Source organism: Engraulis encrasicolus, chromosome 20 (assembly GCF_034702125.1).
Source record: "Engraulis encrasicolus isolate BLACKSEA-1 chromosome 20, IST_EnEncr_1.0, whole genome shotgun sequence".
Classification (NCBI taxonomy): Eukaryota; Metazoa; Chordata; class Actinopteri; order Clupeiformes; family Engraulidae; genus Engraulis; species Engraulis encrasicolus.
The window spans coordinates 35,336,067-35,351,569 of record NC_085876.1 but is presented as its reverse complement, the minus strand read 5'-3'; the positions used below and the strand labels follow the sequence as shown (position 1 = coordinate 35,351,569).

General features: G+C 42.0%; 1 protein-coding gene across 1 annotated transcript in view; it reads left to right on the top strand.

Moving 5' to 3' along the window:
- The first annotated feature begins 228 nt into the window (after nt 1-228).
- lrrc71 (leucine rich repeat containing 71) overlaps nt 229-15,503 on the top strand; it is a 22,950-nt gene continuing 7,675 nt past the window's right edge. Inside the window, exons 1-13 of the mRNA XM_063185814.1 lie at nt 229-554; nt 746-778; nt 905-1,039; nt 2,012-2,095; nt 2,800-2,875; nt 4,142-4,216; nt 5,564-5,632; nt 8,548-8,707; nt 9,265-9,348; nt 10,156-10,230; nt 13,263-13,355; nt 14,708-14,771; nt 15,488-15,503. The exon at nt 15,488-15,503 is cut by the window's right edge and continues 67 nt beyond it. Coding sequence (XP_063041884.1) covers nt 479-554; nt 746-778; nt 905-1,039; nt 2,012-2,095; nt 2,800-2,875; nt 4,142-4,216; nt 5,564-5,632; nt 8,548-8,707; nt 9,265-9,348; nt 10,156-10,230; nt 13,263-13,355; nt 14,708-14,771; nt 15,488-15,503 — 1,040 coding nt within the window. The 5' untranslated portion in view covers nt 229-478. The remainder of the gene's footprint in view (nt 555-745; nt 779-904; nt 1,040-2,011; nt 2,096-2,799; nt 2,876-4,141; nt 4,217-5,563; nt 5,633-8,547; nt 8,708-9,264; nt 9,349-10,155; nt 10,231-13,262; nt 13,356-14,707; nt 14,772-15,487) is intronic.

Sequence of the window (15,503 nt, the reverse complement as noted above, 5' to 3'; positions counted from 1 at the left end):
AGTCTATACAAATTTAGTTTTGGTAGATGTTCATCAGATGTATAAACAAATACATATTTTTCAAGATTTGCCCATATGTAGACAGACTGCTGTATGTCCTCCTCATCAGAGAGACCGCAGAGAGAACAACCAAAGACATTGTATTTGTATTCTTTGGAACAGCTGTCTTGAACTAGACAGGAAGTTGTCAGGCGGTTGCTATGGGAACAAATTTCGCTACACAGAATCAGCAATCTTCCGATTCGTACCTTGACGTAGCATATTTATGCACATACGCAAACAATAAACACATGTTGTATGTTGACTTTGATGTCAGCTTTTAAGGAAAGGCCTATTTTCATTCAAGGAAGACTACAGTTTCGTCAGGCGCTTGCAACAAAATGCACATGGTCGCTTAAAACATCAGGAAAGTAACGTTTTCATGTCGGCGTGAGGAATGTAATGCAAGTTTAGCAGTCCGTGCACAGATGATGAAGATATGAAGAAGAAAGACAGAGGTCATCGGGAGAAAAGCGAGGGGAAGGGAGTGGATGACATTACTTCGAAAACAGCAGGTAGGCTTAATTCATAAGGACGTCAGCCAGCAAAAACATGTTCATTTACTTTGCTCAGTAAGCTACAGTCCATGTTGGCCTAAATATTGTCTTGATGACTTGAATGACAGCTGAGCCCATTTAGTAGGCTAACGTTGTAACAGTGTAGACCTAATGAAAATTTCTCTCTTGTTTTTTTTCCTACTTGAAAGGGCTGAATCAAGACCTCAAGTGTCAAAGCATTGGTAAGTAGGCCTAAACAACATTCTGTCCAACATAATCAAGTGGACATCACTTTAGCCTAGGCCTACTCCATGTTATCAGTTAACCTTATTATCACTGATAATCTGAAATTAACCTTCATTCTACAGATGAGTACCAATGCACTGGCAACGTGGAAGTAGACTTTCTTGAAGTCACTGCTCTTCTGGGCATCAGTGAAATCCCCACGGTAACACATAGGCAACAAGCAGCTACCTCTCCATCATTTGAGAAAGGGGTAGAAGGTGAGCTGTGCTTCCACTACCACTAGGGGATTTACTGTGGATCATTGTATTGAATATACTCAATTATAGAGACAGGCCAAAAGGATGTTAGGAGTCAGGGGTTCCCAATCTATTCCATTGGGGCCCACTTGAAAGTTTCACAAATGTCTGGGGCCCACCTCTGGCCCAATTAATAAACAATACAACTCAGATAAATAGTCAACAGCAACACATACACATACACGTAATCCATCCTTCATGGTCATCTCTTGTTTCAACCACTGGAATGCCTGACCTGCAAACCTGACCTGGCATTGCATGCTTGCAACAAAACCATATGGTCCAGGATGTGGTGGAACGTCTGAAATTCACTCAACTTAAAAGGGGTGCATGTTAGTTCATCTCATGACCTGTCCATCAACCTGCATTGGCTACCAGTGTCCATTCAAATTAAGTACTGTACAAGACCAATCTACCTCAGGGGCTGGTGGCCACCTGGCACATTGTGTTCCTTCTGGGATGTTGTGTTCCTCCAACACAACTCATTTTGCCTTGCTATTTGCTCACACAAGGAGCCACAGCCCAAATGTGCAAGCTTTCAAAAGGCTCCTGGCTTTCCAAGAGAAACACTTCATGACAAATGTATTGTACTCACTCATAACCCCATTGGCTTGTACTCACTTTGTACATTATATATTAGTACTACCTGTGTTTTTTATATTGCCTGCTGTAGTGTGTACTATGCGCACACACTCTTGTGCTGCTATGTTCCCTTTTGAAGCCCCTTTGGATACAAGCGCCTGCTAAATATATTATGACGTACTGTCATGGGGAAAATGTATGCTAACAATACCAAATTTGTGAGTTACTAAAAGGCAACAAACTCTTATTTGTGCCACATAGTTTGCTGGTGCGTGTACAGTAAGATAACAATGACTTTCACCTTCATTTGACCTTGTTTATGACTTACCACGTATTTCTGTGATTCAACAGAGAGCCCATGGGGTCCTAAGCGTCAGTTACTGGTGGACTTGGAGAGCGACGATCCCAAGAGTGTGAAGGCAGTCAAAGTCTTTGGTAAAAAAAAAAAGCAACAGAGAAATATTTTAAGCAACAGAGGAATCAAGTAGCTCGGTGTATTGATAGAAGTTTTATAGGATCACCATGTATAAGAAGCACAACATGTACAGATTTCAGTATTGAAATTTTCCATGCACAGCCACACTGTAGTGTGGTAATGTTGACGTTATTTATTTATTATTGCATGTGCCTTTTTTTTAACAGTGCAAGTGCAGTACTTTTTATTCAAACGGCAAGATGCTTTGACTTGCTGTTTAGACTAGAGCATACAGTCACAATGACTGTCACAGACATGTTAGGCATAAAGGTGAAATTCTTCTTGTCAGTGTAGCATCAGAGGTGGAGTGCAACGTTTTTCCCAATGCTGTCTGGTCCCTAAGACCAATCACACACACACACACACACACACACACACACACACACACACACACACACACACACACACACACACACACACACACACACACACACACACACACACACACACACCATAATAACATGAATGCATTAGCACATTTGTGGACTTGGAAAGTGCAACCAATGCATTTTGTGTTCCCTACTTATTTATTCATTGTGGTGTGCGTGGTTGCACATGGCACTCAGTGTGCATTTTACTTGACCCTTGCGGAGGCATAAAGTGATTTGAATTGAATTAAATTGATCATCTAACAACAGGGCTGTGGTGCATTGCACTGATACAGGTTGGAGAACGGATGAAGTCATGGTCAAGGCACTGAACAAGATCTTACCATCACTCAACCAACTTCAGACGCTACAGTAAGTCTTTGTGACTAATCCTCTCTGACATTGCATTACACTTAGCTGATACTTTTATGCAAAGCGACATTTACAGGGCAGATGTTTGCAGATGCAGGGTATTGGTTACAGTCCCAGGAGCATTACGGGTTTGGTGCCTTGCTCACCTCAAGGGTACTTCAGCTATGGAGTGTGGTCAGGAGTGGAAGATTGAGATTTGAACCTGTACCCCTATGATTTAAAATCTATTTAACCATAAGGCCACAGCTGCTCATCCTCTTAAAGTGATACTGTCCCATTTTTGGAAGTAAGCTCATTTTACACCTCAATTTGACTTAAATAATAGGGTTTTACCGTTGTCCTGTACTTTCGACCGTTCTCTGGGTATGGCAGTGCAAATTTTACCTCCATACTAGCAGTTAACATTGAATCCTATGAGACCAGCTGGCGACTAACTGGTCTCATAGGATTCAATGTTAACTGCTAGCTTGGAAGTAAAATTTGCATTGCCATATCCAGAGAACGGTTAAAAGTATATGAGAACGGTTAAACCCTATTATTCAACTCAAGAGGAGATATAAAATAAAATAATTTCCAAAAATGGGACAGTATCACTTTAAATCACAATGGATGTAAGCTTGTAGGTAGCCTCATAACACAGTGCATGCATCATTCCTCCAGTGGAATGCTATTGCCATTGATAAGACTTTATTACCATGGAACTACACTACTACAACATTATTCAGAATCTTGAGTAATACATTATGACTTGGCCATTGGCATTTTGGTAACAGCACATTTTTAACAGGAGCCTTGTCTTAAGAGTTTAAACCAATACTGTTGTTCTAGCATACTGATTGTGTTGTGCTTGTGAATTTAGTTGTTCAAAGGCACAGAGAAGGTTTTGTAAGCACGTCAGCTCTTATAAAATTGTAGCACAATAAGACAACAGCAAAAGAACTCTTGAAACATCATGAGCCTCTCTGTATCAGCTTGTTCTTATTTTTTGCACTGTGTTATCTTTTCCTCTTGAGGGACTACATGGTGTATTGCTTGTCACGTGGTGTTGTTCTTTTTGTGTTTTTCTACGAGAAAAAAATCTGCCTGATGCTTTTGTAAATCTGACACGTACGAACAGAAACTTAGTTAAGCCTTTGTTGTTTTCATTGTCTTTGTTTTATTTTGATCCTGGTTTTCATGTCCAAGTTTGTTTTTCCTTAGATAAAAGCCATCTGCCGAATGCAATTGTTTTAAATAACAGATGTTCTGGTGTTCTTGCTGTTGCAGCTTGTGGCAGGCAGGCCTGACGCCGCATACTCTAGTCTCACTGAGGCCCACCCTACCTCTATGCTCCAACCTCAGGTGCTGTCACACCGCAGAACGCCCACTTAGTATTAACTCTATGGCCGGGCACATGTTTGCTGCTGGATATTCGTATCGTATGGGTAGACTTTTCGCGCAAACACGCATTGCTGTGCAATTTTTTGTGTGTGGCAATTTTGCGTGTGGTAACGCACCAGACACAATGTGCGCAGACGTATGCATTGCGTACAGTGCAATTCTTCTGGACTTCCATGGTGAGGTCGTGGTAGAGTCAAAAAATGATGGAAAACATTAATGAGAGCCCCGTTGGCCATACGCCTCCTACATTATACCTCCAGTATTGTGCGTTGTGCTCTGATGATTTTGAAGCAAGTATGTGCACTAGGTGGCACGCGGTTGCGTAGGTAATTTAAGGCTCACAGCAAGCACGTCCCTGGCCTATCCCTAACATTACACCACCTTTTAAACAGTAAAAAAATGCAGCGTTAATTCAACACATAGAGATTACTCTCGGACCAAATACACCCTAGAAGATGTTAAATCGACTCTCTATGTATTGAATTAACGCTCCATTTTTACTGTGTATATCTAACCCTAACCTCACCTTTAAGCTATGTGCCACTACCTCCTAGTATATCTGTGTGGCCACATGGCCAGTGAACCTTCACACCCTTTAGACCAGGGGTCAGGAACCTATGGCTCTAGAGCCACATGTGGCACTTATGGGAACTGTATATGGCTCTTACTTATCTAGGGTTGCCAACCATCCCTTGAAATACGGAATCGTCCTATATTTAAAAATAAAAGTACAGGTTCCATATTGAGTTGAAACAGGACATGGGAGGTTAATATGCATTAAACTGCAGAAAATTACATCTAAGAAATACAAAATTTTCAAGGGAAGGACTCCCAGACCCTTGCCATAATGAAGTCGACAGTTGGCAACCCTATACTTACCTGTTATCAATAAAACTAATAACTTGACAGTACAGTTTAAAATTGTTGGGCTCAATTGAAATACATAATTGTTTTTAGTGTTTTTAAAATGTTATGCTGTCATGAATTTTTTTTTAATTTTTTTTTTTTAATTGGCGTTCATGGCTCTCTCCAGCAAAAAGGTTCCTGACCCCTGCTTTAGACCCTTTTGATAAATGGACTTTTCACATTACCCATAATAATGATGGTCGCTCAGATTGCCACTAATGAACTGTCATGCAGTGCAATACTCTGAAGGGCTACAACAGTGCATTGTATTACTGCATTGTATTACGTACATGACATGATTTATGTGGCTTTTCCTTTTGGGCTATTTTGATAAATGTGTTGTGTGGTGCTGGCGTGGCTGCGATCCGGTATTCTGATATCTGGCTGTGGTTTTTGTGACAGGACAGTGGTGTTAGAGGGCAACCCAGGCATTAAGGACAGCCTCCATCTTCTATTGTCCGAAGACAGCAAGTGAGTCTCTTTCCTTCTGGTCTTTCTCTCTTATTTCTTATTTCCTATTTCTCTCTCTCTCTTTCTCTCTCTCTCTCTCTCTCTCTCTCTCTATCTCACCCACACACACGCACATACACACACACAGAGAAACATAATCCATTCCATCATGCATTTTTTTTTCTTCTGAAGTTGTGACATTAAGATTTCAAGTGCTCACCTATCATCACGACTCACTGTCATCATGATATGTACGAAAGCCCTGCGTGCATATTATAAACCCCAGTGTGTGGTGTGCGGTTAGCAGCACACATACGGAACTTGAAAAATGTAATAAATGTGACGGCGTGTGCTATGACATTTTCCTGGGGAGTGATTTATGACTTAGCAATAAGTGGTAGCCCAAGTGGAGGAACACTTGAAGGGTGGAATAGAATGCACGAGTGCAGCTAGAGATACGGGGTGATCAGGAGGGGGGTAGCCTCAAATCATTACCTGCCAATTATCATAGAAAGGCTTCACAGTGTTGGCTGTCACACAGCGATGGTCTGTAAAGATGCCGTGCTGTGCTGTGTGCAGTTTTGTGATAAATGTGTGACGTGCGTGATGTGATGCTTGAGTTGAACTATGTCTGCCAACCTGAATATTGAAGTCAAGGAAGTCTATGAATGTTTAAAATGTAGTGACTGCTGTAGCCTCTGTCTGTACAGTATAACCAAGGGATGGGCAACTGGAGGCCTCATCACTCATTGCAGTTCATACATTAAGCAACATTTAAAAACACAATTGCCAGATTCTTTTTAAACCACTTATGAATCAATTTGTTGTAATTGTACTGTTGGCTGATAGAGAACACTCCTATTCCTTCCAAACAGTAAGGGCAGTGAGTGGCCATCCAACTGCACCTTGCACTCTGTAGTCAGATCGGTGTTCATGTGGCCCTCCGATAGTGGCGATGGAAAAATGTGGCCCTCCTTATCATGAAATTTGCCCATTCCTGATATTAGGGATGCAAAAAATTTCGGCCGATACCGATATCCGATTATGATATTGCGGTTTTGGCCGATGACCAATATTAACCGATATCGATGTTTTTCTTTCTTTTTAAAAAAAAAGAGATGACAATGATGCAAACAAACTGAATTTTTGAATGTCGTCTTATTTCCAAAAACAGTTTTTAACTCCCTGTGATAATTAGATAAAAAATAGAGACAAAATAGAAGACAAACAGTGAAAGTCATCGTCAAGTCCATTCTTTTAGAACCGTAACATATAAAAAAAAACATCGGCGTTAACATCGGCCCAGTTTTACCCATCAGACCGATGTCCGATGTGTTGAATATCGGCCGATATCGGCCGATACCGATACATCTGGCCGATACATCGTGCATCCCTACCTGATATACATGGGTTCTATGTTTTAGTTCAGTTTTCTCCTGACTGCGCGAAACTAGCTGCGCACAACTCAACCTCTGATTGTTGGAAACCGCTGTCGGTCAAAAAATTAGCTCACGTGGTTGGCTGCCAGCGTCTTGCCCCTTACTCCTCACAACACCGTGTTAACAAACAAAAAAAGCCCATGATCTATAACCAGCATGTGGTGGCCAGGTGGAGGAGCCCTTGAAGTGTGGAATACAGTACGTTTCATACGCAGCAGCAGCTCTGCCAATTCCGGGGCCCTCGGCGAAATATAGACATGGGGCCAATGAACGAACTTCGCTCTGAGAAATAAAGTAAAGAAAAGTAAGCAGTGTGCGGTGTCTCTTGAATTTTGTTCATTGATTCACCTTCACTGCCTCACACCTGCACCTGCATTACTGAGGGCTTGTGCACAAGGACTCTCTTGCACTTAGATAGACATGGGGCCCTTTTTAATGATCTTTGCAGGTATTTTCCATGGCACGGCTGGGTGCTGGACACTCCACCACCCCCCCCCCCCACGATTATTTTTTGGTGGGGCCCTTCGCAGTTACCTAGTCTGCTTATTGGTAGAAACGGTCCTGTGCACAATTGCTGAAATGTGGCATCAGTAGGGGGTAGCCTCAAATCATGCCTGCCTATTATCACAGAATGCGTCACAGTGCTCACTGTGATACAACTGCTACTGGCTGTGAAGACATTGTTCTGTCTGCAATTTTGTGCTGAAAATTGGGAGGCAATTTGTCGTCGGAAAAGACTAGGAAATGTACGTGTCAAAATGTACTGGTGACATTGTTTCTTACGTTTGAAGCCCACTTGTTTGTGTAACATGCGTATATAGACAAGAATTTCTTCCTGTTTTAGTTTGTATTGTAGTTCAGAATAGTGTTTCTCAAAGTATGGTCCATGGACCACAGAGAGAAGTGTCCAGGAATATGTTAGGGCCTCCGCACACCGGACACTCCTCAAAAGTTTGATTCTATTGTTTTCAATACAACCCCGCACATCGGCTGGCGATTAGGGACGAGTTCTATTTTGTCGCAGCCACCAATTGACTATCCATATTCTGCTGTGGTAAAATTGTGTGCGTGAGTCAGAATTTTGTCGGAAGCGAAATTGCTCCACAGTGCTGTCGGAATTGATGTGCGGAGGCCCTTATGCTGTACAGGAGTGGGGGGCACTGTGGCGCAAGTGCGCTTAGCCCTCCACATGTGGGCTTGCATGCCCACGGCAACCCGGGTTCAAGTCCGGCCGGGGTCCTCAGCCCTGCCCCATCTCTCTCCCAATCACCTCCTGTCATAGTCTCGACTGTCCTTTGAACAATAAAGACTCAAAAGCCCTTAAAAAAGGAGTGCAGACTCCGAGTGTGTTATGTCTTTCACTTGCTAATGCTATGCTAATGCTATGATACTTCACCAATAAATGCATTTACAGGTGTCTTTTTAGAAACATGGCTCCAAAAGCATTTTCTGTTGAGTGATCTCATTCTGCCTAATTCGTTCTCCCTCTCTCCTCAGTATTGCCCACTTATCACTGAGGCACAATCAGATTGACAAGGAAGGAGCTTGTCTGATTGGCTCTGCCCTTTCCACCACCCAGTCCACCAACAAGAACCTCATCTCTCTCAATCTGGCCTTCAACTCCATCGGGGATGAGGGAGCCAAGCACATTGCACGGGTGAGTGGTACAAAGTGTACTAGCATTGTTACTCTACTACTACACTGAAGTAGTAAGTACTTCTACATTATCCATGATCCATAGCTTTGTATCTGATCCATTGTATTTGGAGATTGATGTTACTATCAATCAGGAATATTTATTATGCAAAGTTTCAATCAATTCTACTTAAATTACAGTCCAGTCCAACTATATAAAATGTCTGTTATATTCGCCATCACACCACAGGTGTTTATTTACAGTCAACGGACCAATGATACCTTTACTTGTCCCTGTACCAATGATGCAGTACATTGTAATCATAAACAAGAAAGCAAGAAAGTTTCCTTATTTCGATAAAACAATAGTAAAAGAGACAGACAAACTCAGCAAGCATAAATGTAGCCAGCAACGCTTACGTACTTGTCAGTAATGCTTGGACATAACGATGATGATATGCAGCTTAAAAGACAGTAGAAATGTATGACTGTAATTTGCTACTGGCGCACAGTATTTCTTGCTCTAATGGGATCCCCATAATGCGGTTTCTCTTGTCTCCTCTGGTTTTGTGCTGTCAGGGTCTGCGTCTCAACCGCTCCCTCCTGTGTCTGTCTCTGGCCAACAACCACATTGGAGATGCAGGAGGTGCTTCCCTGGCTGAGGTAACTGCAAGGTGCTCCACGGTTACTCCTTGTCTTCCACCTCCTCCTCCTCCTCTTCCTACAGTTTAGGGATGCACGATGTATCGGCCAGATGTATCGGTATCGGCCGATATTTGACATTTCTCAACACATCGGACATCCGTCAGTCTTTATTAAATGTTACCTCTTTAGAAAAAAACAAAAAAACATCGGTATCGGTTAATATCGGTTAATATCGGTTATCGGTACCAAAACCAAAACCGCAATATCAATATCGGATATCGTATCGGCCGACATTTTTCACATCGTGCATCCCTACTACAGTTACTCCTCTTTGTCCACCTCATTCTCTTCCCCCTACGACCTTTTCCACCTCCTCCTCCTCCTCTTCTACCTCTTCCTCCTCTTTCACATCCTCATCCTCCTCCTCCTCTTCTGCCTCCTCCTCCTCCTCTTCCACGTCCTCTAGTTATTCCTCTTGCTCCTCATCCTCCTCCCCCTACAGTTAGCCCTCCTGCTCTTCCTCTTCCTGCTATTCCTCCATCACCTCCTCCCCCTCCTCCTCCTTCTACAGTTTCTCCTCATCCTACTCCTCCAAAATGTCAATTTCCCAAAATGTTCCAAAATGGATACACATAATTTTTCCAACAAAGCTCTTCATCTATTCCAATCAACAGAGTGTCATCTGTTTTGGTGGATAAAATGCTGGCTTCTCTCTCATTTTTCCTACCTCCCCTCCATCTCTCCATCACTCTCTCTCTCTCTCTCTCTCTCTCTCTCTCTCTCTCTCTCTCTCTCTCTCTCTCTCTCTCTCTCTCTCTCTCTCAGATTTTAAGTCCTTTCCCTATGTGTCATGAGGAGATTGTTGAAAGACGGAGGCTCTTAGCCAGCAGAGACCAATCCGTAAGTTCACTAAGACACCTCCTCAACTGAGGTAGAGAACTACAATTATTATTTAATTATTATTAATTATTATTGGCTCATTATTATTATTATTATTATTATTATTACTACTATTATTACTGTTGTTATTGTTATCGCTTATTATATCAGAAGCTACTGTATATGGAAAAAAAATTTTTCAGAAACTACTGTACACTGTTAAAAAATGGGGTGTCAGTGTTCCAGATACAGTGTTTACAGGAGGGTCAAATTACTCTATCATGGAGTAAAATGGAGAAGGATGTTTGAAATAAACCAGTTCATCCCACCACCAAGAACTGTCTCTGGGAGACTTGCCAGCCCAAGCTGTGTCTACGAGTTCAGTACGGTACGAGTGGACAGCCAGGCTAATGGTGCATTATCATACTTCAAGGTCGGGTTGATGGACTCATGCTGTTTGCATAGCGTTGGACTCTCCTGACCGTCTGTGTGCCACAGCAAATAATGAAATTGAACAGAGCAGGCTATATTTTTACACTCCTCTGCTGTCCATTTTCCGTGACCTTCCTGCCTATATGCCGCTTCAGCTTTTCTCTTCTTGGCTGGAATCCAAGACGTTTTTCTCTGGGTAGTTTTGCAACAGCCTCAAGGTTTTGGCTCTGTGTCTGGGCTCTGAGCTGATTTCCAGGTCACTGTAGTTGTTATCTGAGTTACCAACCTGCTTGCCAGCCTGACCCCATCCAGACCCCATCCATCTGTGGTTCCATTTGTAGAGCTGGCACTGAACGGATGTGTTTTTGTTGTTGTTGTTGTTGTTGTTGTTTTGTTTACATGTTTAAAAGCCTTAAGAGATCAACGGTTATGCTCATGCTGGATGAAACTGAGATTAGATCTTTTGTCAACACTTTATTTCAAACTCCTTAGCGCAGAGCCTGTGCTATAACCTTACTGTCACCAAAATTGTAATGGCTATGTCTTTTATCTGTTACTTAAGGCTCTTGGTAATGTCATAGCATGTTGTCATTATGTAGTTGAGTATTTCCATCAAATAGTGTATAGGCCCCATCCGCACTAAGAGGCTACGGTTCACATGCTAGCCTGTAATACATGCCAAACTGTATATGTGATTTACAAGACAAGTGTTACGTAAAATCAATAATTTGTTATGTTAAATGGCATGTGTTCACAAATGTTGTTTGCCAGTAATGCCTTTATTTGTGATATGATCATAACAAGGACCTCGTAAGTCCATAACACATGTTTTATAACCTCAAGATAAAATCTTACTATTCTTTCTTTGTATGGTATGGTTATATGAATGCCATAGAGCTCTTTTACAACCTGTTGCAGGGCACCCACAAAAATATAATCCCCAAAACTTATATACACAGGAGCTTTAAAACATCAACTCTTTGGCATGATGCATTAGTGTTGCTTTCTCAGATCTCGGTGAGAGAGGCAGCCCTGTGTGTCTCCTGCTGATCACTGAGGGTTTATTTTGGGCCAAGCTGCATTTTAATGGGGTGTAGCTCCAGGCCATTAGTCACCAGCTGGGTAGCTGGTCTCAGCGCCGCGCAGCGTAGCCGCTTTGTTTTTGATCTTTTTTATACGTCTCTGTGTGGTGGTGCGGTGCTGCAGCCGGGCACTTTGATAAGACTTATGTGTGCAGTTTTTGATGTCATTGTTCTGAAACACGAATGCTGGCTTGGTTAACAACACAGATAACGTACAATACAAAGGCTAAGGAAAGGGGTGGCTTTCTTAACGTATCAACACTGATCTGAAATCATATTTCATGTACAATTTTTTTCCAGCAATTTATATGTCTTTCACAAAACGATTCAGAAAAAATAAACGGACGGTAGGAGAGGGGGAATGCTATTGGTACGCATTGAAATGAGATTTAATGCAACCAGCAAAAAAACTTTAACCCCTTAGCGCAGCACTATGGCTCTCTGTAATGTCATGGCAATGTTGTTATGATGTAGTTAAGCATTTTCAGCAAGTGAATAGGGTCGCCGGCGACCCCTGCTGCAGCAAGAGGCTACCACATAGAAAAGCACAGCTGAAAAACATCCCTCCACACTGATGGTTATGCATTAGCGCAGGATCTTGGAGTATATATGCGAAATAGCTGAATATTTCATGTAGGGCTGGGGCAGGGGACCAGCTTGCTCAAACCAGACTGTAAACATGCGCAGCGTGCTGCAAATGTGAGGGGAATACAGTATTTGCCTCCCACTCGTATGAAGTAGAAGAAGAAGTACACTTTATTAGAAGAAATACTCTTACAAACATAATTGCAACACCAGTGATATAATGAACTTTGTAATATCATACTTTGAGTGTTGTAATACATCTGTAATAGTACTTCTACTTCATACAACTCTGGGGTGAGTTTCTCAAAAGAGAAGTTGTTAGCCTGTTAGCAACGTCGGTAGTTGCCAATGGGAAAATGCTTTGAAAACAGCAAAGTAGCTAATGTAGTTAGCAACTTTGGTTTCGAGAAATTCACCCCTGCTCATATGCAACATTGGAGGGAAAAGAGCATCGCTTGCTTATGCAAGTTGGCAAGAGACAGCGGTGTGAGCTCCGGTTACAGTTGGAAATCGAACGTGGAGGACTACAGAGGCCGCAGCTGAGTGTTTGTTATCTAGCTATTTAGATCCGCGGTGCGTACTGATTGCATGATAATGTGTGGTGCAAATGGGTTTATGTAATGCACTCATCAACATGAGAGGGCCCACTGAGTGACCCACTTCTCATGTTATTGTTCTAGAAGTTATAAAAACATTGCCATCCTCTCAAAGAGAAATACAATGTTTAACCTTACTCTTCTCTCCCTTCTTGTTCTCTTTCTCTCTCTCTCTCGTTCTCTCTCTCTCTCTCTCTCTCTTCCTCATTGTGTGTCTAATATCCGGTTTCTCTGTTTCTTTTTCCCTGTCTTTGTCCTACCCTTTTTTCTCTCCATCTATTATTCTCTCTATCATTCCTCTCTTTCTTTCTTACTCCCTTCTACCCTTTCTCTCTCTCTCTTCTTCTTTCCCTCTTAGCCCACCCCTAGTGATCGTCCTCAGTCCATCCCCAGCAGCTGTTCTGTGGACCAGGGCACCAACAAGGGAGCCAAGGCCTCAGGCAAGAGGAAGGTGAGTCTCCCTGGTCACTCACATCATCTCCCTTAACAACGCAATGCTCTTCTCTGATTGGCTGATATGGTAAGGTTGGTATGGTATGGTAAGACTCTTACCATAACATAACATACCATACCATACCATACCAAACCATAACATACCATACCATACCATACCATACCATACCATACCATACCATACCATACCATACCATACCATACCAAACCATACCATACCATACCATACCATACCATACCATACCATACCATACCATACCATACCATACCATACCATACCATACCATACCATACCAAACCATCTACTGCACTAATGCTTGTGCTGCCCCAGTACTGGCTGGGGTAGGCTGGCTCTATGGTATGTTGTTGTGTGTGTGTGTGTGTGTGTGTGTGTGTGTGTGTGTGTGTGTGTGTGTGTGTGTGTGTGTGTGTGTGTGTGTGTGTGTGTGTGTGTGTGTGTGTGTGTGTGTGTGTGTGTGTGTGTGTGTGTGTGTACTCTACTTAACCCTGTGCTAATTTAAATTAAAAAAAACTAACCCTAGTTGGCTCTTGTTGTTCTGTATATTTCCTGTGCACTTCTACTAGTGTTGTTGACTATGATTATGTCTTCGATTGTAAGTCGCTTTGGTTAAAAAGCGTTAATTTCCAAATGTAATGTAATGTAATGTTAAGGTCCTTCCCAAGTCCCAATTCTCAAAGGATAAAACCTCTGCCACATGTCCAAAAAGCTCTGAATCAGGTGATCGTTATTGAGCACTCAAGCCATTACAGGGATTTTAAAAAATTGTTTTACTTAGTAGACCTTAGTATTTTTTGCATTTTTTCCCAGAGTTTGTGCTGCCCATTCACAACTGTCACATTGTCGTGCACATTTACCACACATTATGACTAGGGAATTGAAACTTTTCATAATACAATAGTCAAAGGTGGATCTTCTCCATGTCCGCCATTTTGAATTACCAGTTATAGACATCCTTGGCTGAAAAACATACTGTACGAGTAGTGATTAGTGAATATTAGTTTATTATTTAGTAAATAAACATGAAAATCGAATCCAATTTGTGAATGGGCAGCAAACACACCTCTGCAAACAGTGCCATGCTATAATACGAATGAAGTAAGTTGCTCAACCTGCTAATGCACCATAATGTTACTATATGCAGACCTGGTTTTTGATTCCCGATGTCATTACCCGATCATTCCCTGTCTCTCTCTGCCAATACTGTCTGGTCTCCTCTCAAACTATCCTCGTCAATAAAAGCAAGAAAATACAAAAGAAAAAAAACTAAAAGAACAAACTATTATGTGTGAGTCCTGACGCTCCTTGAATGCGTCTTGTCTTGCCTGCAGGACAAGCCATCATCAATATCCATCGCAGGGCCTAAGAAAGACGAGGGGAAAATGTCCAAAAAAGGCAAGTAAAAAGCACGAGGCCGGCCGAGTATGCTTGATGTTGGATATGGCTGTGTCACACTGCAAGCATATTCTTGCCTTAAAGGGACACTGTGCAGGAAATGGTCCAAAAAGGTACTGCAACTATGCTGCTCATTGAAACTGGGCTGCCTATTGCCAAATTTGATCTTTTCATGAAAGTTAACTGAGTAATGGAGAAGATCCCCCTTTTCATGTATGAAAATTTCAATTTTTTCAGTCATAATGAATACTTAGAATTTGATCGTGGTGGTTAGTAGTCATGAAAAAGGTAACACTAGCGAATGGCTTGCATGAATTCTTGAAATAAATGACTAAAAATCTCACACAGTGTCCCTTTAACAAAGACTTTACAACTCCAGCAAAACAAAACACAATTCAAATGATATACAGTAGGCTTTATGATGATGATACTAATATTTGATATTACGTAATATGTGACCCATAAGATTATTAGTATCAATACATGTACAGCCTTTGTTGCTCTTTTTCTCTCTGTGTCACTCTGTGCCTCTCTATGTGTTTTTTCTGTCTTTCTGTCTCTCTCTCTGCTGGCTTCTCTTTCTTTCTTTCTTTCTCCCTCCATCTCTCTCTCTCTCTCTCTCTCTCTCTCTCTCTCTCTCTCTCTCTCTCTCTCTCTCTCTCTCTCTCTCTCTCTCTCTCTCTCTCTCTCTCTCTGTGTTTGTCCTGCATCTTCAGTGTCTGACAGCAAAGT